Raw genomic sequence first — 24,446 nt, 5'->3', positions numbered from 1 at the left:
TTTTTAAAGGGTTGATTATTTTATTCTGGTTGGGGGTCGGTGGGAGTGAGGGATGGGTGGGGTCCTGGGGTTGTGTATGTGGGGGTGTTGACACTGTGGGGCAACAGCAGCAGCTGGGCTAGAGGGTGAAGATGGCGGCGGCGGTGATCAGACAACTGGGCAGAGGCTGGCGCGGCGTCCGCTGCTCCATCGCTGCCGGGGCTCGGCGGCCTCTCTCCGCCAGTGTAAGTCAATGTCACGGGGCTGTGGGTCAGGGAGGGAGGGAAGGAGGGAGAGGGCCGCGGCCGCGGCGCCGCTGCGGCGTGAAGGGCGACCGGTCAAACCTGCTGCTGGCCCGGAGTCAGGCAAGAGTGTTTATTGTCCCCTGTCCCAGATACAACCGTGACATTCTTACTTGTAGCAGCACAACAATATGTAAAGCCTTCAGATCCCACAAAACAACACGCACATGCTGTCAAAGACTCCAACATACGTGTATAAATATATCATGTGTTTGTGTATATATTGTTTGTGTGTGTGTATATATATATATATGTGTGTATATGTATGTATATATGTATATGTATGTGTATATGTATGTGTATGTATGTATATGTGTGTATATATATGTATGTGTATATATATGTATGTATATATATGTATGTGTATATATATGTATGTATATATATATATATATGTGTATGTATATATATGTATGTGTGTATATATATGTATGTGTGTCTATACACATGCATATATATATACACAAACACATGATATATATATATATACGTACGTTGGAGTCTTTGACAGCATCTGCGTGTTTTGTGGGATCTGAAGGCTTTACATATTGTTGTGCTGCTACAAGTAAGAATGTCACGGTTCTATATATATATATTATACATACACATTTTGAAGCACGACGGGAACATCCGTGCAGTTTTGCGTACAGTTTTGGTCTCCAAATCTGAGGAAGGACATTATTGCCATAGAGGGAGTGCAGAGACGGTTCACCAGACTGATTCCTGGGATTCAGGACTGTCTTATGAAGAAAGCCTGGATAGACTTGGTTTATACTCTCTAGAGTTTAGAAGATTGAGAGGGGATCTTATAGAAACTTACAAAATTCTTAAGGGGTTGGACAGGCTAGATGCAGGAAGATTGTTCCCGATGTTAGGGAAGTCCAGGACAAGGGGTCACAGTTTAAGGATAAGGGGGAAATCCTTTAAAACCGAGATGAGAAGAACTTTTTTTCACACAGAGAGTGGTGAATCTCTGGAACTCTCTGCCACAGAGGGTAGTTGAGGCCACAGTTCATTGGCTATATTTAAGAGGGAGTTAGATGTGGCCCTTGTGGCTAAGGGGATCAGGGGGTATGAAAGGCAGGTACGGGATACTCTTGGATGAGCCTGATCATATTGAATGGCGGTGCAGGCTCGAAGGGCAATTACCCTGAGATTTCTATGTTTCCGGACAATGTGTGCTTTCCACCGCCGTATATATGTATGTATAGTATATGTATGTATATATGTATATATATATATATATGTATGTATATATGTATATGTATGTGTATGTATATATATGTATGTGTATATGTATATATATATATGTATGTGTATGTGTATGTGTATATGTCTGTGTGTGTGTGTGTATATATATGTATGTGTGTCTATACACATGCATATATATATACACAAACACATGATATATATATACGTACGTTGGAGTCTTTGACAGCATCTGCGTGTTTTGTGGGATCTGAAGGCTTTACATATTGTTGTGCTGCTACAAGTAAGAATGTCACGGTTCTATATATATATTATACATACACACACATTTTGAAGCACAACGGAAACATCCTATAATTCACTATAATATATAGGATGTTCCTGTTGTGTGATTGTGTGTATATATATATATATATACTCACACACACGGTCTGAAGAAGGGTCTCGAGCCGAAACTGTTTAGTTTAAACCAGCATCTTCAGTTCACACACACACACAAACTTCAAGTTCAAGTTCACATTTATGGTCACATGAAATTTGAGTTGCCATACAAATAAAAAGAACACAATACACAATAGAGTTTAACATAAACATCCACCACAGCGGAATCAACGTTTCCCACTGTGATGGAAGGCAATAAAGTTCAGTCATCTTCCTCTTTGTGTACACGCGCACATATACACACTGAAGTTTTTTTTCCTTGTTTATTATATTTACAGTTTACTGTGTTTACAGAGTACAATGTTCACATATTCTGTTGTGCTGCTGCAAGTAAGAATTTAATTGTTCTATCTGGGACACATGACAATAAAACACTCTTAACTTCTGAGGGAATGTCTCGACTCTAATGGTCGTCTGTCCTCGTCCCTCCACATATACCTGGTCCTGTTTATAACACATTCCATGCTGACTGTCTCCACACTGTATGACTCTATGGATCCTGAGATACTGTCTGACCTGCTGAGTTCCTCCGGCAATTTGTCTTTTACTTGAGTTCCTCCAGAACCTTGTCTTTAAAAAAAATTCTGTTTCCAGCATCTACAGGCCCTTAAACGCGCTCTCACCCCTCTAGTCCATGCCAACCAGTGATCACTCCATCCACTAACACTATCCTCCACACTAGAGACACATTACAATTTTACCGATGTCTATTGGCCTACAAACCTGTACGTCTTTGGAGTGCGGGAGGAAACCAGAGCACCCAGAGAAAACCCTCAGGGAGACCGTACAAATTCCGTATAGACTGCACCCATAGTCAGGATTGAACCCAAGTCTCTGGCACTGCGTTACTGTGTGGGCCCATCTTAGTTTTTTCTTTGGATGAAACAATTTGTGATGTGAATGCTCTCTGCTCAGGTGGAGAGTAGAATGGGGATTACAGCATACAGAAATCAGATAACTTAGTACAAGGGCAGAGCACTTAGTAAGAGCACTCGTTACCAGGTACAAAATCACTTGTGATAATATTGTACAAACAAACCCAGTGCGTTATGCAGTCAAGATTGGGTCGTATTTCTCTTGAGGGACAAAGAAACTGTGACGAGTGATACAGTAGAGGGCTGTAAAATATGGATGTTTAGGCATACGACGTGGTTACTGACCCTTCAGCCCGTCACGTCCCTGCCGACCAGCCATCTCCACACAATAGCACTAAAGACAATTTGATATTTTTACCAAACCCAACTTAACCTACTTGGGTAGACATCCTAAATAATATTTGTATCTAAACCAAAATCATATATTTTTTTACAACCATTATCTCCTGCATTATCTCATTGGTGATCATGGATTCTTGCTGTGTGCAAATTTGCTGTGTTTCATGTTTGCAAAGGTACTAATTACTGCGGGGAAGAACTGCAGATGCTGGTTTAAATCGAAGATAGACACAAAATGCTGGAGTAACACAGCGGGACAGGCAGCATCTCTGGAGAGAAGAAATGGGTGACGTTTTGGGTGGAGACCCTTCTTCAGACTGAATCTTTAGAGACCTTTCTTCAGACTGAAACGTCACCCATTCCTTCTCTCCAGAGATGCTGCCTGTCCTGCTGAGTTATTCCAGCATTTTGTGTCTATCTACTAATTACTGCACTTTTTCCCTTTCGATTTTTAAAATTTCCCTAAATTGATTCTGCTTCTATTACCCTTTCAGGCTGTAGTTTTAGGATTCAAAGAAACATAGAAAATAGGTGCAGGAGGAGGCCATTCAGCCCTTCGAGCCAGCACCGCGATTCATTGTGATCATGGCTGATCGTCCCTAATCAATAACCCGTGCCTGCCTTCTCCCCATATTCCTTGATTCCACCAGCCCCTAGAGCTCTATCTAACTCTCTCTTAAATCCATCCAGTGACTTGGCCTCCACTGCCCTCCGTGGCAGGGAATTCCACAAATTCACAACTATCTGGGTGAAAAAGTTTTTTCTCACCTCAGTCTTAAATGACCTCCCCTTTATTCTAAGATTGTGGCCCCTGGTTCTGGACTCGCCCAACATTGGAAACATTTATCCTGCATCTAGCTTGTCCAATCCTTTTATAATTTTATATGTTTAAAAGAATTTTGAATATCTCAATGAAATCTCTCCTCAGTTCCAAGGAGGATAGTTTGTCATGCGTCGCATGTATATTTGACACCTGACACTTTCCTGTTCTCTCTCCAGCATGCAGTTCATCAGCAGCAATTCACGTCGCTGGATGAGAAGCCCCAGTTCCCGGGGGCCTCCGCGGATTTTGTGGACAGGCTGGAGTTTATCCAGCCCAACGTAATATCCGGTATTCCCATCTATCGGGTCATGGACCGACAGGGACAGATCATGAACCCGGATGAAGACCCCAAGGTTTGTCATGTGCCATCCCAAAGCAGAACTGCAGCCTGGTGCCATGTTGAACCATTAACATGCGGTCTCACAGTGGCCTGATAGGGAATAATACGTCTAAAGCCCTGTCCCACGGTGCCAGTTTATTCAAGTGCTCTCCCGAGTTAAAAAAAAATCAAACTCATGGTAAGCACAGAGAATGAACGTAGCGGGTACGTCGGAGCTCGGGACGTCTCTTAGCGGCTCGTAACGCTAACGGCAGGTACTCGGGTAGACTTGCTAACGGCAGGTAAGCATGGGAAGACTCGTGAAGATTTTTCAACGTTGAAAAATGTCCACGAGAGCCTCGAGTACCGTGGCCATTACCGTAAATCTCCGAGTTCGAGTCAGGGCAAACTCGGGAGAGCTCTTCAAATGAACTCGCACCGTGGGACATGGCTTTTAGTTTATTGTCAAATGTACCGAGGTGCAGTGAAAAGCTTTTGTTGTCAGTGGAAAGACAATGCATGATTACAATTGAGCCATTTAGAGTGATACATGATATGGGAATACAGTATCTACATGATAAGGGAATAGCATTTAGTGCAAGGTAAAGCCAGCAAAGTGTGAACAAGAATAGTCCGGGGGTCACCAATGAGGTAGATAGTAGTTCAGCACTGCTCTCTGGCTGTGGAAGGATGATTTCGTTGCCTGATAACAGCTGGGAAGAAACTATCCCTGAATCTGGAGGTGTGCGTTTTCACACTTCTGCACCTTTGGCTAGATGGGAGAGGGGAGAAGAGGGAGTGGCCAGGGGTGCGACTCATCCTTGATTATACTGCTGGCCTTGCTGAGGCAGTGTGAGGTATAAATGGAGTCAATGGAAGAGAGTACGTTTTGGTGATTGTCTGGGCTGCGTCCACAATTAGCTGCAATTTCTTGAGGTCATGGACTATTTTGCATGTATACATTTACACCAAGCCAATTAACCTACAAACCTGTACATCTTTGGAGTGTGGGAAGAAACTGAAGGTCTCGGAGGAAACCCACTCGGGTCATGAGGAGAACATACAAACTCCACACAGACAGGACCTGTAGTCGGGATCAAACCCGGGTCTCCGGCGCTGTAAGGCAGCAACTCTACCGCTGCCCCACTATGCCACCCTGGAAAAATATGGACTTTTCTTTTCTCAGTGATTTCAGTCCAATATTAAAATAGCTTGCAAATGGAGTTCCCTTCTAGACCTCAGTTATTTCTGTCAGTCCCTTCTCTCAAGGCGGTTATATTATTACAGGCAGTGAAGATAGACACAAAAAGCTGGAGTAACTCAGACTGCATCTCTGCAGAAAAGGAATAGGTGATGTTTCGGGTGGAGACCCTTCTAGTCTGAAGAAGGGTCTCGACCCAAAACGTAAGTTTGAAGAAGGGTCTCAACTCAAAACATCACCTATTAGCTTTCTCCAGAGATGCTATCTGACCCGCTGAGTTACTCCAGCTTTTTGTGTCTATCTTTGGTTTAAACCAGCATTTGCAGTACCTTCCCACACTTACTATTGCAGTGTTTCCATTCCTCCACGGCCTGAAGTGGTTATTAACCCTTCCATTCACTAAGCTGGTGAGTTTTTGCCCCATTCACAGATCTACTCTTTCTGCCCTTCCTGTAGTTGCCAAAGGAGATGGTCCTCAAATTCTATCAGAAGATGACGCTGCTGAACACCATGGATCGCATTTTGTACGAGTCTCAACGACAAGTAAGTACACGGCAGGATTTTCCTCTGCTTGTTTTGGCACTTGAGCCACTAATTCTTTTCTTTCATGGCTGAACTGAGAGCTGCACTGTTGACGTACCGACATTACAAATGAAATCCGTCCGCTGGGTTAGAGGAGCAAGGGGGTTCTCTCTGGTGTCCTAGCTTCTCCCAACGCCTCTAAAAACAGATTGTGTGCCCCATATCTGAGGAAGGATGTGTTCGCGACGGAGAGGATCATGCAAGAATGATCCCGGGGTTGAGTGGGTTAACATATTAATGAGCGTTTGGCACTGGGCCAGCACTCGCTGGAGTTTAGGAAGATGAGGTGGGAGGAACCTCATTGAAACTTCCGAATAGTGAAAGGCCTGGATATAGTGGACGTGGAGAGGATGTTTCCACTGGTGGGAGTGTCTAGGACCAGAGGGAATCACCTCAGAATAAAAGGGGATGAAGAGGAATTTCTTTAGTCAGAATCTGTGGAATCCATGAGATAGTTATGGGGGAGATTGACTGATGTTTAGGGTGTCATGTTATTGAGGAACAAGCAAGAGAATGGGGTTGAGAGGGAATGATAGATCAGCCATGATTGACTGGCGAAGTAGACTCAGTGGGCCGAATGGCCTACTTCTTCTCCTATGACTTATGCGCGTATAATCTCATTGTAAACACACTGCTGTTTGTGGAAGCTTGCTGTGTGCAAACTGCCCTTTGTGGCTTCCTGCATTCCATCAGTGACTGTGTTACAAAAAGTTCTTCATTGATTGTGAAGAGCATTGGCGTGTCCCGGCTTATGGACCATTGCCAGTGTTAGACACTGTGCCTGTGTTACAGGGCCGCATATCCTTCTACATGACAAACTACGGTGAGGAGGGCACACATATCGGCAGTGCAGCTGCGTTGGAACCAGATGACTTGGTGTTTGGACAATACAGGGAGGCAGGTAAGTGAAATGTGGCGTTTATATCCTGGGCTGCCAGATAAGACATAAGATTTAACAATGAATAGGGCCACATGGAGGCACAACAGTAGAGTTGCTGCCTTAAGGGCCTGTCCCACTTATGAGATTTTTTCGGTGACTGCCGGCACCCGTCATGGTCTCAGCAGGTGGCCGAAGATTTTCAACGTGTTGAAAATCCAGTGGCGGCCAGAAAAAGGTACGACTCTTTGGTACGATCAGTTGTACAGGGTCTTGGTGAGACCACACCTGGAGTATTGCGTGCAGTTTTGGTCTCCAAATCTGAGGAAGGACATTATTGCCATGGAGGGAGTGCAGAGACGGTTCACCAGACTGATTCCTGGGATGTCAGGACTGTCTTATGAAGAAAGACTGGATAAACTTGGTTTATACTCTCTAGAATTTAGGAGATTGAGAGGGGATCTTATAGAAACTTACAAAATTCTTAAGGGGTTGGACAGGCTAGATGCAGGAAGATTGTTCCCGATGTTGGGGAAGTCCAGGACAAGGGGTCATAGCTTAAGGATAAGGGGGAAATCCTTTAGAACCGAGATGAGGAGAACTTTTTTCACACAGAGAGTGGTGAATCTCTGGAACTCTCTGCCACAGAGGGTAGTTGAGGCCAGTTCATTGGCTATATTTAAGAGGGAGTTAGATGTGGCCCTTGTGGCCAAGGGGATCAGAGGGTATGGAGATAAGGCAGGTACGGGATACTGAGTTGGATGATCAGCCATGATCATATTGAATGGCGGTGCAGGTTCGAAGGGCCGAATGGCCTACTCCTGCACCTAATTTCTATGTTTCTATGTTTCTATGTTTGGGCGACTACTCACGACCATACTGGTGACATGTCGCAGGGTGGCGTCTATATGGTCGTGCATAGTCGCCCAAAGAGTCGTACCTTTTTCTGGTCACCGCTGGATTTTCAACATGTTGAACATTTTCGGCTACCTGCTGCGACTCTGACGGGTGCTGGCAGTCGCCGAAAAAAATTGCGTAAGTGGGAAAGGCCCTTTACACCAGCAGAGACTTGGGGCCCCTTAGTTGTCCCAGCATCCTGGCAATATTTTTCCTCTTAAGTACAATAACTACAATAAACAGTTTTGTCTAATTTAGAGATACAGCGCAGAAACAGGCCCTTCAGCCGCCAAGTCTGCACCGACCAGCGATCCCCGCACATTAACACTATCCTACGCACACTAGTGACAATTTACACTTATACCAAGCCTCCTATTTACCTGTAAACCTGCACGTCTTTGGAGTGTGGGAGGTGACTGGACCACACGGGGAAAACCCACGCCGGTCATGGGGAGACCGTACAGACAGCACCCGTAGTCAGGCTCAAGCCCAGATCTGTGGCGCTGTGAGGCAGCAACTCTACCGCTGCGCCACCGTACCGCTCCTTAGTTCTCCCAGCATCCTGGCCAATATATTTCCCCTTGAGTAGAATAACCAAGACAACAGTTAAGAAGGGTCTCGAACCGAAACGTTGCCTATTTCCTTCGCTCCATAGATGCTGCTGCACCCGCTGAGTTTCTCTAGCATTTTTGTCTACCTTCGATTTTCCAGCATCTGCAGTTCCTTCTTAAACAAGACAACAGTTTAATCTCTAGTTTGCCAGTAATGAGATTGTGCTGTGTGCCTCTGTGTCTCCTGTGTAGTGATTAGGAAGGTGTGCGATTTGTAAGGGGTTCGTCATCTCAGACACTGCCAATTCATTACCATTGCTCAGGTTGTACTTTGTCACCCCTGCAGGTGTCCTCATGTACCGAGGCCTGTCGCTGGAGCTCTTCATGGCGCAGTGTTATGCCAGCGCTAGCGATGTGGGCAAGGGCCGCCAGATGCCAGTTCATTACGGCAGCAAGGATCTACACTTCGTTACAATCTCCTCTCCCTTAGCCACGCAAATACCCCAGGGTAATGATTAGAAATCTCAACAGGTTACCTTTGCTTCGTTTAGTTTAGTTTAGATTAGAGATGATACAGTGCGGAAACAGGCACTTTGGCCCACCGAGTCCACACTGACCAGCGATCCCCACACACTAACACTGTCCTACAGACACTATGGACAGATTTTTCATATTTATGCCAAGCCAATTAACCTACAAACCTGTATGTCCGAAGATCTCTGAGAAAACCCACGCAGGTCACGGGGAGAACGTACAAACTCCATACAGACAGCACCCGTAGTCAGGATCGAACCCCGGTCTCTGGCGCTGTGAGGCAGCAACACTACCGTCCCGCCGACAAGTTAGTTCAGTTGAGTCTAGTTTATTGTCACGTGTACCGAGGTGCAGTGAAAAGCCTTTGATGCCTGTTAACCAGTCAGCGGAAAGACAATACATGATTACAACCGAGCCATTCGCAGTGTACAGATGCATGATAAAGGGAATAACCTGAATAACATTTAGTGCATGATAAACCCAATAAAGTCCGATCAAAGATAGTCTCCAATGCGGTAGAAGGTAGTTCGGGACTGCTCTCTAGTTGTAGTAGAATGGTTCAGATGCCTGATGAAAACTCAGTCGTAGAGCACGGAAACAGACTCTTCGGCCCAACTTGTCCATGCTGACCAAGTTGTCTCATCTAAGTTGACCCATTTGCTGCTGTAACAACATTTAAAAGACAGTTCGACAGGTACATGGATAGGAAATGTTCAGAGGGATGTAGGCCAAATGTAGGCAGGTGGGATCATGGTGGAAGGGGCATCTTGGTCAGCGTGGGCAAACTGGGCTAATGTTTCAATGCTCTGTGACCCTTTCACTATGATCTGCCCGCATTTGGCCCATATCCCTCTCCAGGACCAGGGGCCACACAGTTTAAGAAAAAGGGGTAAGCCATTTAGAGCGCAGATGGGGAAACACTTTTTCACACAGAGAGTTGTGAGTCTGTGGAATTCTCTGCCTCAGAGGGCGGTGGAGGCAGGTTCAATGGATACTTTCAAGAGAGAGCTAGATAGGGCTCTTAAAGATGGTGGAGTCAGGCGATATGGGGAGCAGGCAGGATCAGGGTACTGATTGGGGATGATCAGCCATGATCACATTGAAAGGCGGTGCTGGCTCGAAGGGCCGAATGGCCTCCTCCTGCAACTATTGTCTATTGAGCCGCTGCATCTCAGTCGTGCAGCCCCCCCACAGAAGCTGCTCGACCCACTGAATTCCTCCAGCAGATTGCTCTTCAAACCAGGATGTTGGTGGGACTTTACCACATTTATTATCACCATAACTCCTACTTTACAAGACAAACTAGTCTCCGTCAGCACTAAAGCAAAATGGAACATCCCCTCTGCTGTTCCTTGCCCCTTCCTCAAGCTGCACCAGTGGATGGAGTGAGGGGTTGGGGGAGAGGGTGGGGAGTGTATGGGAACAAGCCCAGTTTGTACTTGATCCCGTTAGGCATCATTGATTGAATTTATCGTTTCCGCGTGACCATGCTTTCTTTGACCCTCTCTCCGCTCTTTGACCGCCAGCCGTCGGGGCCGCATACGCCTACAAGGTCAGCCAGGCGGACCGCGCCGTCATCTGCTACTTCGGAGAAGGCGCGGCAAGCGAAGGGGATGCTCATGCCGGCTTCAACTTTTCGGCCACTTTAGAGTGCCCCATCATATTCTTCTGCAGAAACAACGGCTATGCAATATCGACGCCAACTCACGAGCAGTACAGAGGCGACGGCATCGGTAGGTATTGGCAGCACCGTACAAGGGAGATGCTGTTGGGAGCTAGACATAACAAAGCTGCGGGTCAGGCAGCGTCGTGGAGAACAGGAATGGGTGACGTTTCGGATCGAGTCAAGTCAAGTCAAGTTCAGGTTCAGATTCAGATTCAATTTTAATTGTCATTGTCAGTGTACAGTACAGAGACAACGAAATGCATTTAGCATCTCCCTGAAAGAGCGACATAGCAAACGATTTGAATAAATAATAATAAGTGTCCGGGGGGGGGGGTGATTGGCAGTCACCGAGGTACGTTGTTGAGTAGAGTGACAGCCGCCGGGAAGAAGCTGTTCCTCGACCTCGACCTGCAAAGTTTATTTGTCACATACACATACGAGATGTGCAGTGAAATGAAAGTGGCAATGCTCGCGGACTTTTGTGCAAAAGACAAACAACAAAACAACCAAACAAATTATAAACACAATCATAACACACATATTCTTTTACATAATAAATAATGGAAGGAAAAACGTTCAGTAGAGTTAGTCCCTGGTGAGATAGGCGTTTACAGTCCAAATTGCCTCTGGGAAGAAACTCCTTCTCAACCTCTCCGTTCTCACTGCATGGCAACGGAGGCGTTTGCCTGACCGTAGCGGCTGGAACAGCCCGTTGCAGGGGTGGAAGGGGTCTCCCATGATTTTATTTGCTCTGGAGTTGCACCTCCTGTTGTATAGTTCCTGCAGGGGGGGTGAGTGAAGTTCCCTTCTTCAGACAAAGTCAGCGGAGAGGGAAACGAGAAGTATGAAAAGGCACAAAACTGTTGGGAGTTGGAGAGTTCATAGGACCAAAGAATACTGCAGCACAAAAAGAGGCAACTCATCCCCTAGCCCCAGTACTATCCCTTTCTCCTACTTCCTTGTGCCATGGAAGGGGACCATTGAATGCACACAGTCTTTTACCCAGAGCAGGGGAGTCGAGAACCGTAGAACATAACTTTAAGATTTGAGAGGAACCTGAGGTGTACCTTTTTCACACTGAGGGTAGTAGGTATATGGGACAGGCTGCCGGAGGTGGTAGTTGAGACAGGTACAGTAACAACATTTAAAATATATTTGGACAGGTACATGGTTATAGAGAGATACAGTCATACAGCATGGAAACAGGTCTCTCGACCCAACCGACCAACATGTCCCATCTACACAAGTCCCACCTGCCTGCGTTTGGCCCGTATCCCACTAAATCTGTCCGATCCATGTATCTACCTTAAGTGTTGCGATTGTCCCTGGCGTAACTACCTCCTCTGGCAGCTTGTTCTATACTCCCACCACCCTTTGAAGAAAACCTCTGGTTACTCCTAAGATTCCTTTATTAATATCTTTACCCCTTCACCTTAAACCGATGCCCTCTGGTACATGGTTGGAAAATGTTTAGAGGGATATGGTCCAAATGTAAGCCAGTGGTACTAGCATAGATGGGGCATCTTGGTAGGCATGGACAAATTGGGCCGAAGGGCCTGTTTCTCAGCTGGCTCTTGGTGCATCTGCGTTAGCAACATGCCCCACGATTCTCTCACATATACCCATCAACTCCCCCACTTCTCCTGCTACTCACCATTGTTAGGGACAATTTGGGTTGGGAGTTATTAAGTAAGTACATGCGTTTATTGGCCAAGTATTCACATACAAGGAATTTGCTTTGGTGCTCCGCCCACAAGTAACAACATGACATACAGTGACAGTTACGAATGACTCAGAAAACACTAAACATTAATAATAATAAAACATTCATGATAAAACACCATTGATCAAGCATGTGAACCAACAAAATACCAGATCACCTGTAGGGAGGCTACAGATTTTTGGCTGTTGAGTAGAGCAACTACTCGTGGATAAAAACTTTTTTGTCTGGCTGTGGCAGCTTTGACAGTCCGGAGTCGCCTTCCAGAGGGAAGTGATCCAAAGAGTTTGTGGCCAGGGTGAGAGGGGTCAGAGATGATCTTGCCCGCTCGCTTCCTGGCCCTTGCAGTGTACAGTTCATCAATGGAGGGAAGGTTGCAGCCAATAACCTTCTCTGCTGATCGGACGATTACGGCAGCATCGTGGGTTGGAAGTGATGAGGGTGGGACTGGTATGGAAGGGTCATTTGTTGGGAGTGACGGAGGTAAGTGAAAGGCTTGGGAGTGAGTTACGAGAGCCATGGCGTTGGGAGCTATGTCGGATTGGGAGTAAAGTAGGAAGGGTCATGGTTTGCGAGTGACGTCGCAAGCTCATGCGTTGGGAGTGACTTCGAAGGTTGGGAGTGAGGTGGACGGGCCACGGGGTGGGAGTGATGCAGAAAGGGTCACGGATTGGGAGTAACGACGGAAGGCTCTTGGGTTGGAAGTGACTTAGAAGGTCATGAGACCGGGAGTGACATCGAAGGGCCATGGGGTGGGAGTGATGTAGCAAAAGTCGTGGGTTGGGAGTAACATCAAAGAGTGGGAGTGACGTAGATGCTTATGGGTTGACAGTGACGTATGGAGACAAAAATGCTGGAGAAACCCAGCGGGTGAGGCAGCATCAGACATGAAGATGGGTCTGGACCCGAAACGTCGCCTATTTCCTTCGCTCTATAGATGCTGCCTCACCCGCTGAGTTTCTCCAGCATTTTTGTCTACCTTCGATTTTTCAGTATCTGCAGTTCCTGCTTAAATATGAAGACCATGGGGTTGGAGTGACCATCGGAACATCAGGGAGTTGGTAATGTCAAGCACAGTCCCTGATGTCAAGCATGAAACACAGATAATAATTTTGGTACTATCGACATCTTGGCACTCTCTCTTTCCCAATAGCTGCCAGAGGCCCTGGTTATGGGATAATCTCAATCAGAGTGGACGGGAATGACGTCTTTGCCGTCTATAACGCTACTAAAGAGGCTCGGCGCCGGGCAGTGGCTGAAAACCAGCCCTTCCTCATTGAGGCAATGACCTACAGGTTAGTCCCGTGTGTGTGAATAAGTTCTCTCAATGATTCTGATTAACATATAAGATTATTAAGGGTTTGGGCACGCTGGAGGCAGGAAACATGTTCCCGATGTTGGGGGAGCCACAGTTTAAGAATAAGGGGTGAGCCATTTAGAACAGAGACGAGGAAACACTTCTTCCACACACAGAGAGAGTTGTGAGTCTGTGGAATTCTCTGCCTCACAGAGGGCGGTGGAGGCCAGGAGTCTGAATGCTTTCAAGAGAGAGTCAAGCCCCTGTCCCACTTAGGAAACCTGAACGGAAACCTCTGGAGAATTTGCGCCCTACCCAAGGTTTCCGTGCATTTCCCGGAGGTTGCCGGAGGTTGCAGGTAGTGGAAGCAGGTAGGGAGACTGACAAAAACCTCCGGGAACCGCACGGAAACCTTGTGTGGGGCACAAAGTCTCCAGAGGTTTCCGTTCTGGTTTCCTAAGTGGGACAGGGGCATTATAGATACCATGCAGCAACCGAGACCCAGGATCGATCCTGACTTTGGGTGCTGTCTGTATGTTTTCCCCCCGTGGCCGTGTGGGTGTAGTGCAAAGATGTGCAGGTTTGTAGGTTTATTGGCTACTTGTTACAAGTGAAAATTGTCCCCCGTGTGCATGGATGGTGTTAATGTGCAGGGATCGCTGGTCACTGCGTACTCAGTGGGTAGAGATTTACTAGAATGTTGCCTGGGTTTCAGCAACTAAGTTACAGAGAAAGGTTGAACAAGTTAGGGCTTTATTCTTTGGAGCGCAGAAGGTTAAGGGGGGACTTGATAGAGGTTTTTAAAATGATGATAGGGATAGACAGAGTTGACGTGGACAAGCTTTTCCCACTGAGAGTAGGGAAGATTCAAACAAGGGGACATGACATGAGAATTAAGGGACTGAAGTTTAGGGGTAACATGAGGGGGAACTTCTTTACTCAGAGAGTGGTAGCTGTGTAGAATGAGCTTCCAGTGAAGGTGGTGGAGGCAGGTTCGTTTTTATCATTTAAAAATAAATTGGATAGTTATATGGATGGGAAGGGAATGGAGGGTTATGGTCTGAGCGCAGGTATATGGGACTAGGGGAGATTATGTGTTCGGCACGGACTAGAAGGGTCGAGATGGCCTGTTTCCGTGCTGTAATTGTTATATGGTTATATGGTTATAGAGGGCCCGTTACCACGCCGTATCTCGAAACTAAACCGCGTAAAATTGAACGTGTAATATTGCAACATATACGTGCTGAGATGCTGCGCGGGTTTGTGTTGCGAACTCCCTCAGGATCGGACATCACAGCACCAGCGACGACAGCTCGGCCTATCGGTCAGTGGATGAAGTGAACTATTGGGACAAGCAAGATCACCCCATCTCCAGGCTCAGGCACTACATGGTGAACAAGGGCTGGTGGGATGAGGAGCAGGAGAAAGCATGGAGGAAACAGTCCAGGAAACGGGTAGGTACTCTCCTCCCCCCCCCCCCCCCCCCCCCCCCCCTCGGCACCTGGAAATGAAGGACCTCAGCATATTACGTTCCCTATCCAGTACTTAGTCATTGCTTTACCTGAAATGCAATCGTGGTGGACTTCATACATAACAGGTCTCAGAGCTTTACAAGCAGAGGCCGTTAGACCAAGACGCGTCCAAAATCATGAGAGGAATAGATCAGATATACCCACAGTCTTTTGCAGATACGTTGTTGAGCTGGAGAGGTTGCAGAGAAGATTTACGAGGATGTTGCCAGGACTCGAGGGCCAGAACTGTAGGGAGAGATAAGCAGGCTAAGATATTATTCCTTGGAAGGCAGAAGGATGAGGGGTGATCTTATGGTGTACAAAATGATGAGAGGAATACATTGGGTGAGGCAGCATCTATGGAGAGAAGGAATAGGTGACGTTTCGGGTCTGGACCCGAAACGTCACCTATCCCTTCCCTCCATAGATGCTGCCTCACCTGCTGAGTTTCTCCAGCATTTTTGTCTACCTTCGATTTTTCCAGCATCTGCAGTTCTTTCTTAAACGGAGGAATACATTGGGTAAATTGAGTCTTTTGCCCAGAGTAGGGGAATCGAGAATTAGAGGACATAGGTTTATGGTGAGGGGGGAAAGATTTAATGGGAATCTAAGGGGTAACTTTTTTTACACAAGAGAATCTGTGCATCTCTCCGATCTTTTCCTTACACGAGACATGGTGCGTATGGGAGCACAGCTGGTTGAACAGTTGGGACGAGGACACCTTCATGCTTCACTCTGGACTGGTCCAGATCAGCAGGGGCACCGATAGCCACTGGTGATAAAACAGCAATCCTACCCAACTAGCTGACCAGTTTGACGGCACTGGGCCTGTACTTGCCGGAGTTTGGAAGAATGAGGGGGGGACTTCATTGAAACATACCGAATAGTGAAAGGCTTGTATAGAGTGGATGTGGAGAGGATGTTTCCACTAGTGGGAGAGTCTAGGACTAGAGGACATAGTCTCAGAATTAAAGGATGTTCCTTCAGGCAGGAGATGAGGAGGAATTTCTTCAGTCAGAGGGTGGAGAATCTGTGGAACTCTTTGCCACAGAAGGCTGTGGAGGCCCAAGTCAATGGATATTTTTTGGGCAGAGATAGATAGGTTCTTGATTAGTGCGGGTGTCAGGGGTTATGGGGAGAAGGCAGAGGTTCCAGAGATTTGTCACACGGAGAGTGGTGAATCTGTGGAATTCTCTGCCACAGAGGGTAGTTGAGGCCGGTTCATGGGCTATATTTAAGAGGGAGTTAGATGTGGACCTTGTGGCTAAAGGGATCAGGGGGTATGGAGAGAAGGCAGGGATGGGATACTGAGTTGGATGATCAGCCATGATCACAATGAATGGTGGTGCAGGGTCGAATGGCCTACTCCTGCACCTATTTTCTATGTTTAAGAGGGAACGATAGATCAGCCATGACTGAACGGCGGGGTAGACTTGATGGGCCGAACGGCCTAATTCCGCTCCTATCACTTATGACCTGCCGTCTTGTTGCCAGGTGATGGAAGCCTTTGAGGAGGCCGAACGTGAGCTGAAGCCCAAGGTGGACTACTTATTCACGGACGTGTACGAAGAAATGCCGGTCTTGCTGCAGAAACAGCAGGAGGCGCTGCAGAGGCACCTGAAGATGTACGGCGAGCATTATCCCATGGACCATTTTGAGAAGTAGATGTCATGGAGTCGATTCCCAGTCCCGCCCGCCCGCCCTTCAGTCCCGCACACCACTAACTTTAATCCTCAATCCACAAAGTTGCCTCGTCCGATTTCCAAAACTAATGCTAACTATGGTGACGCTCCCCTCTCTCTATAGTTGCCCAGGTCTTGGTGGTCTGTGTTGCTGGTCGCTGGGTTTTGGAGGAATCTAATGGCAGTGAATTCCTCATTCCCCATTCCCCTCTGAACTGCAGATGCTGGAAAAATCGAAGATAGACAAAAAATGCTGGAGAAACTCAGCGGGTGAGGCAGCATCTATGGAGAGAAGGAATAGGCGACGTTTCGGGTCTCGACCCGAAACGTCGCCTATTCCTTCTCTCCATAGATGCTGCCTCACCCGCTGAGTTTCTCCAGCATTTTTTGTCTACCCTCATCCCACTCTGCAAATCGTTCCCACCTCCCATCCCTACCACTTCATTCCTGGGTGACACAGTGTCACCACACTACAGTTTCAGCCTCATCCCGCTTTCGATCCTGACCACAGGTGCTGATGGGTCCTTTATGACCATGTTGTTTCCCTCTTTCCACCCAGCCGTCTTTTGTGTTGGCAGAAACATTGAAACGTAGAAAATAGCTGCAGGAGTAGGACATTCGTCCCTTCGAACCAGCACCGCCATTCAATATGATCATGGCTGATCATCCTGCTTTTTCCCCCATATCCCTTGATTCCAAAAGCCCCAAGAGCTAAATCTAACTCTCTCTTGAAAACATCCAGTGAATTGGCCTCCACCGCCTTCTGTGGCAGAGAATTCCACAGATGCACAACTCCCTGAGTGAAAAAGTGTTTCCTTATCTCAGTCCTACACCTTATTCTTAAACTGTGTGACCTCTGGTTCTGGACTCCCCCAACATCGGGAACGTTTTCCCTGCATCTACCCTTAAGAATGTTATATGTTTCTATTAGATCCCCTCTCATCCTTCTAAATTCCAGTGAATATAAGCCCAGTCGCTCCATTCTTTCATCCTCTGCTCTCCCCAGTAACCTCATGGATTAAAGGGGCATCAAAGGGGGTTATAAAGCCCTAGAAATCAGTTAGAGCGCCGACCAGCGATCACCCCGTACACTAGCACAATCCTACACACTAGGGCCAATGTACAGAAAGTAGACACACAATGCTGGAGTAACTCAGCGGGTGAGGCAGCATCTCTGGAGAGAAGGCATTGGCGACGTTTCGGGTCGAGACCCTTCTTCAGACTGATGTCTGGGGAGGGGGCGGGACAAAGATAGAATGTAGTCGGAGACAGTACGACTGGTAGGAGAACTGGGTAGGGGAAGGGGATGGAGAGAGACGGCAAGGGGCTACCTGAAGTTAGGGAAGTCAATGATCATACCGCTGGGGTGTAAACTACCCAAGCGAAATATGAGATTTACAATTTACAGATGTCAGAATCAAACCTGGGTCTCGGGCGCTGTAAGGCAGCAACTCTACCGCTGTGCCACCGTGCCGCCTTTAAAACCATGTTTTAATAAACAGTTTACTTCCAATGGCCCCCGTTTGCTGGTATTAAGGGTCTGATGTTGGCGCTCACAAGCAGCTGAGGCTTGGATCTATGATATGGGGTGGAACTGCCTCCCATCGCCTGGTTCTGGAAGCAAACAGTTCTGTTGAATGGAGCACCATTAAAGCCATCCTCAGCAAGTGCAATTGCTCATGTTAATGCCTAGAGCCCTTTTTCTTTTCCAGAGGTGACCCCAGCAGTGGAGATTAATAATGAGTCCAGCAAGACTCTGGGACAGTCCTAAAGCTTTGTTAACAGTTCCAGATGCCGATCCTGGCTGCTGTACATGGGACGAGTGAATGGTGCCCTGACAAAGAGACTAGGACCTTGTTCATATTACACTGTGATGCATTTTCCCCCTCGCTAGCCCAAACCATATGCTTCCTTGTTTAAACAATGTGAAGTCTCCAATATTCTCTTGAAAAGAGATACATCACAAACAGTTAATTATCGATATCAAAACCATTAATAATCTTTGTTTTGTTCTGGTTTATCTTGTGCTGATTTATCCAGGGACTTGGCCTTGTAGATATTCTGTTAGTGACTCCCTGTGGCTTTCGAAACTCTTCGGGGTCTTGACTTAATCCTTGCAATGCCGCAGCCGAAACGGCGCGGCTTGCCGCTGTTAATGTACAGCTTTACAGGTAAATGTGACACAAAATAGGATATTGGTGTCAAGTTGTATATTGGCTTGTGACGCAGGGGGAGCGAGGGTCCGAATATCGGCTGAAGTACATCAGAAGCAGCCTTGGCAAATCAAAATGTCATATTTATCTTCAAGTCTGTTACAAAATATAAGTGTGTTCGTGTTGTGTGTATAATCATTGATGGTTAAGGAATAGGAATAAAATGAATCAAAATGGATGGTGAGAAGTTGTGGTTTTTGAAACCTGCTGGTATTAATGGTCGGTTGACCCACAAACTAATACTTGTTTCTATCTTTGCATGGAGCTGGCACGTGGTTCTCTGACATGGGATTGGATTGCCTCTGTTTTTTTACAATGCCCTGGTCACCTCTATAGCAGCAGTGGTATCGACAAAAGCACAATTAGAACTCTTTCATTTTGACCAGCCAGCGGTCAAATTTGGTCCATATCCCTCCAAACCTGTCCTATCCATGTACAGTGCCCTCCATAATGTTTGGGACAAAGACCCGTCATTTATTTATTTATATCCGTACTCCACAATTTGAGATTTGTAATAGAAAGAAACCCACTTGTGGTTAAAGTGTGCATGGTCAGATTTTAATAAAGGCCATTTGTATACATTTTGGTTTCACCATGTAGAAGTTACAGCTGTGTTTATACATAGCCCCCCCCCCCCATTTCAGGGCAGCATAATGTTTGGGACACAGGTTGCCCAGGTGTGTTTAATTGCCTCCTTAATGCAGGTATCATCAGCACCTAGTCTTTCCTCCAGTCTTTCCATCACCTTTGGAAACTTTTATTGCTGTTTATCAACATGAGGCCCAAAGTTGTGCCAATGAAAGTCAAAGAAGCCACTATGAGACTGAGAAACAAGAATAAAACTGTTAGAAACATCAGCCAAACCTTAGGCTTACCAAAATCAACGGTTTGGAACATCATTAAGAAGAAAGGGAGCACTGGTGGGCTTACGAATCGCAAAGGGATCGGCAGGCCAAGGAAAAGCTCACTGCTGTAATTTCTACATGGTGAAACCAAAATGTATAACATGGCCTTTATTATAATCTGACAAAATGCACTTTAACCACAGGTGATTTTTTAAATATTACAAATCTCAAATTGTGGAGTACAGAGGCAAGTAAATAGAAACATAGAAATTAGGTGCAGGAGTAGGCCATTCGGCCCTTCGAGCCTAAATGATGGGTCTTTGTCCCAAACATTATGAAGGGTACCTGTACCTGTCTAACTGTTTCTTAAATGTTGGGATAGTCCCAGCCTCAACTACCTCCTCTGACAGCTCGTTACGTAGACCCACCGCCCTTGGTGTGAAAACGTTACCCCTCAGATTCCTATTCAATCTTTTCCCCTTCACCTTAAACCCGTGTTTAAGTCGGGTATGGGAAGAGGCTGGTCCACAGGGAGCAAATTCGACACTGCCGATAGTCACGGAGGTCCCGCTAAGGTCGAGATCGTCGCAGAGGTCCCGATGAGGTAGAGAGGGACAACGGCCAAACGCAGGCAATTGGGACTAGCTTCAGCAGACACCTTGGTCGGCATTGATGAGTTGGACCACCGGGATTCTGTGTAACTATGAACGCTGGAGGTTTGATCAATAAGTTTGCAACTTGTAACTTGAAAGTTGGTGGAGACACAAGCCTGAAGAAGATCCCTGACCCAAAATGTTGTGTCTGAGCTTGCAGGATGCTAGCCAATAATAGGGGCATAGATTCTAAGGGCAGGGATGTATATCATGGTACAAGATGGGCAGAATGGCCCGTTTCTCCGCCGTACGGCTCCTGTATTAACATAGAAACATAGAAAATATGTGCAGGAGTAGGCCATTCAGCCCTTCGAGCCTGCACCGCCATTCAATATGATCATGGCTGATCATCCAACTCAGTATCCCATACCTGCCTTCTCTCCATACCCCCGATCCCTTTAGCCACAAGAGCCACATCTAACTCCCTCTTAAATATAGCCAATGAACTGTGGCCTCAACTATTTTCTGTGGCAGAGAATTCCACAGATTCACCACTCTGTGTGTGGGGGAAAAAAATCTCATCTCGGTCCTAAAAGATTTCCCCCTTATCCTTAAACTGTGTGACCCCTTGTTCTGGACTTCCCCAACATCGGGAACAATCTTCCTGCATCTAGCCTGTCCAACCCCTTAAGAATGTTGTAAGTTTCTAAAAGATCCCCCCTCAATTTTCTAAATTCTAGCGAGTACAAGCCGAGTCTATCCAGTCTTCCTTCATATGAAAGTCCTGCCATCCCAGGAATCAGTCTGGTGAACCTTCTCTGTACTCCCTCTATGGCAAGAATGTCTTTCCTCAGATTAGGGGACCAAAGCCGAGCCTTTCTTCAATTAAATGGGGGATCTGTTTGACACAGGTAGACCCAGAGACCTGGTCTTCGGACCCAATATATTGTGCACTTGAACGGAAGAGATCAGTTATTTTTTTTGTTTAATGAATCGAATAATTGAAGTTACAGGATATGTCGCCATGGTCTTCACCTGTTCTCTGAAGTTGGACTGAGTCACAGCGTAGATAAATGTGTTGGTACAACAATTCAAGTGTAATAGCATAACACTAATGTAGCGAAAGATGTACTGGGCATCATTATACTGGCTGGTGGCTATCCCTGCAATAGAATAAAAGAAGGAATCTATGACGTAGAAGAGCCACAAGAGGATGAAGCTGCCAGACAAGGTAAAGAGCAGGATTATAGACCTCCTACGGCTCTCCATCTCAGGGTCACTGCCTTTGTCTCCACTGCTCTGACCTCTCAGCGCCTTCCGCACCCGGCTGGCAACCAAGATGTGCTTGACTGTCAGGAAGTTGAACATCAAGATTAACCCAAATGGAAGCAATGGGGTAGTAATGGAATCAAACCAGTCAAATCCCACCCATTCAGGCTCGGAGAAATAGCCCGCCTTGAAGATGCACAGCCAAGGAGTGCCGTCGATGATGACCCAGGGTTTCAGTATGAAGTACTTTGGGATGTTCTTTGCGGTGACCAGAATGCCGGTTGCTGTCAGAACCACCATGGCGGTTTTCCTGCTGCAGTATTGAGTCTTTAGCTTCTGGCAACAAATGGCCACGTAGCGATCAAAGGTGAAGGTGACGGTGAACCAGACAGAGCAGCCCCTGGCCATGTGCCGAAGGACATACAGCACCCGGCACACGGGGAAGGTGCGCAGGAAATTCCAGGGGAAGTAATAAATGTTGATGCGCCTCAGTATCACCTGGGTGATGATGGTCAACAGGTCCGCTGCTGCCATGGACACCAGGTAGAGGGTGGTGCAGGTGGAGAGGCCACACTTGCCACGGGACAGGATCACGATCGCCACCAAGTTCACTGTGGAGCAAGACAAGAGAGGGAGAAGTCACACAGAAACATAGAAACGTGAAAAGCTTTTGTTGCGTGCTATCAAGTCAACAGAAAAACAACACATGATTTCAATCGAGGTTATTCCCTTATCATAGAAACATAGACAATAGGTGCAGGAGTAGGCCATTCGGCCCTTTGAGCCTGCACCGCCATTCAATATGATCAATGCTGATCATCCAGATCAATATCCCATCCCTGCCTCTCTCCATACCCCCTGATCCCTTTAGCCACAGGGGCCACATCTAACTCCCTCTTAAATCTAGCCAATGAACTGTGGCCTCAACCACCTTCTGTGGCGGAGAATTCCACAGATTCACCACTCTGTGTAAAAAATGATTTTCTCATCTCAGTCCTAAAAGACTTCCCTCTTATCCTTAAACTGTGTGAAGCCTTGTTCTGGACTTCCCCAACACCGGGAATAATCTTCCTGCATCTAGCCTGTCCAACCCCTTAAGAATTTTGTAAATTTCTATAAGATCCCCCCTCAATCTTCTAAATTCTAGAGTGTACAAGCCGAGTCTATCCAATCTTTCTTCATATGAAAGTCCTGCCATCCCAGGGATCAGTCTGGTGAACCTTCTCTGCAAGAATGTCTTTCCTCAGATTAGGAGACCAAAACTGTACACAATACTCCAGGTGTGGTCTCACCAAGACCCTGTACAACTGCAGTAGAACCTCCCTGCTCCTATACTCAAATCCTTTTGCTATGAATGCTAACACACACCATTCGCTTTCTTCACTGCCTGCTGCACCTGCATGCCTACTTTCAATGACTGGTGTACCATGACACCCAGGTCTCGTTGCATCTCCCCTTTTCCTAATCGGCCACCATTCAGATAATAGTCTACTTTCCTGTTTATGCCACCAAAGTGGATCATCATCACATCATCACAACATGATCACTTACTTTTAAAATCTTTTTATTAGCTTTTGTTCCAAAAACAAAAAGAATAATGATAAAAATAACAATGGTATTGATACATAATAATAATAATAATAAATGTTATTTATGGGCGCCTTTCAAGAGTCTCAAGGACACCTTACAAAAATTTAGCAGGTAGAGGAAAAACATGTAAGGGGAATGAAATAAATAATACAGACATGACTAGTACACAAAGTAAAGACATAATTCAATACAAAACACAATATGAGGCAATTCAAGCACAGATGAAAAGGGAAGGGGACGTGGGGCTAAGGATAGGCAGAGGTGAAGAGATGGGTCTTGAGGCGGGACTGGAAGATGGTGAGGGACACGGAATTGCGGATCAGTTGGGGGAGGGAGTTCCAGAGCCTGGGAGCTGCCCTGGAGAAGGCTCTGTCCCCTAAACTGCGGAGGTTGGACTTGTGGATGGACAGGAGACCGGCTGATGTGGATCTGAGGGACCGTGAGGGTTGGTAGGGGGAGAGGAGGTCAGTGAGATATGGGGGGCCAGATGGTGGAGGGCTATGTAGGTGAGGATCAGGATTTTGTAGGTGATCCGGTGGGAGATGGGAAGCCAGTGAAGTTGTTTGAGGACTGGAGTGATGTGATGCCAGGATTTGGTGTGGGTGATGAGTCGGGCGGCTGCGTTCTGGACCAGTTGGAATTGGTTGATGTAGGTGGAGCTGATGCCAAGGAGAAGTGAGTTGCAATAGTCCCGTCGGAAGGAGATTTAGGCATGGATGAGTCTTTCAGCAGCGGGAGGTGTGAGAGAGGGTCTGAGTTTGGCAATGTTGCGGAGATGAAAGAAGGAGGTTTTACCATAGGGATCAGGATTACATTAATAATATGTATAACCTAAATATGAGCCCAGTATCAAAATATACATTGAATATAGACCTCCCGGTCTCTATGTAAATATAGTTAAATGTTTTAAAGAAAACTTATATATATTTTAAAAAAAAGGAAAAAAAGCACAAAAGAGAAAAAACTATGAAACAAAAACCCCTTAAACTAGTAAAAAAAATGCAAAATAGAATCTGAGAATTTCAACAATTTAAGTCCCTGTTTGTCGTCAAGTCCGTTCCACCGTATAAAGGTAAAATTATTTTGATAACGGTTGGAGAGGGGACAATTTATGTTGTGTGAAAATGTGGA

General features: G+C 46.4%; 1 protein-coding gene across 1 annotated transcript; it reads left to right on the top strand.

Moving 5' to 3' along the window:
• The first annotated feature begins 64 nt into the window (after nt 1-64).
• bckdha (branched chain keto acid dehydrogenase E1 subunit alpha) lies at nt 65-17,075 on the top strand. The gene is made up of 9 exons (XM_055663685.1): nt 65-224; nt 4,145-4,321; nt 5,945-6,031; nt 6,863-6,971; nt 8,742-8,903; nt 10,456-10,662; nt 13,469-13,610; nt 14,895-15,066; nt 16,618-17,075. Exons 1-9 carry the CDS (start codon nt 132-134, stop codon nt 16,786-16,788), a joined length of 1,320 nt encoding a protein of 439 aa, XP_055519660.1. The 5' UTR covers nt 65-131; the 3' UTR covers nt 16,789-17,075.
• Nucleotides 17,076-24,446: the final 7,371 nt, after the last annotated feature.

This window comes from Leucoraja erinacea, chromosome 38, assembly GCF_028641065.1.
Source record: "Leucoraja erinacea ecotype New England chromosome 38, Leri_hhj_1, whole genome shotgun sequence".
Lineage (NCBI taxonomy): Eukaryota > Metazoa > Chordata > Chondrichthyes > Rajiformes > Rajidae > Leucoraja > Leucoraja erinaceus.
The sequence above is the reverse complement of the archived record's forward strand: the minus strand, read 5'-3'. Positions and strand labels throughout refer to the sequence as shown.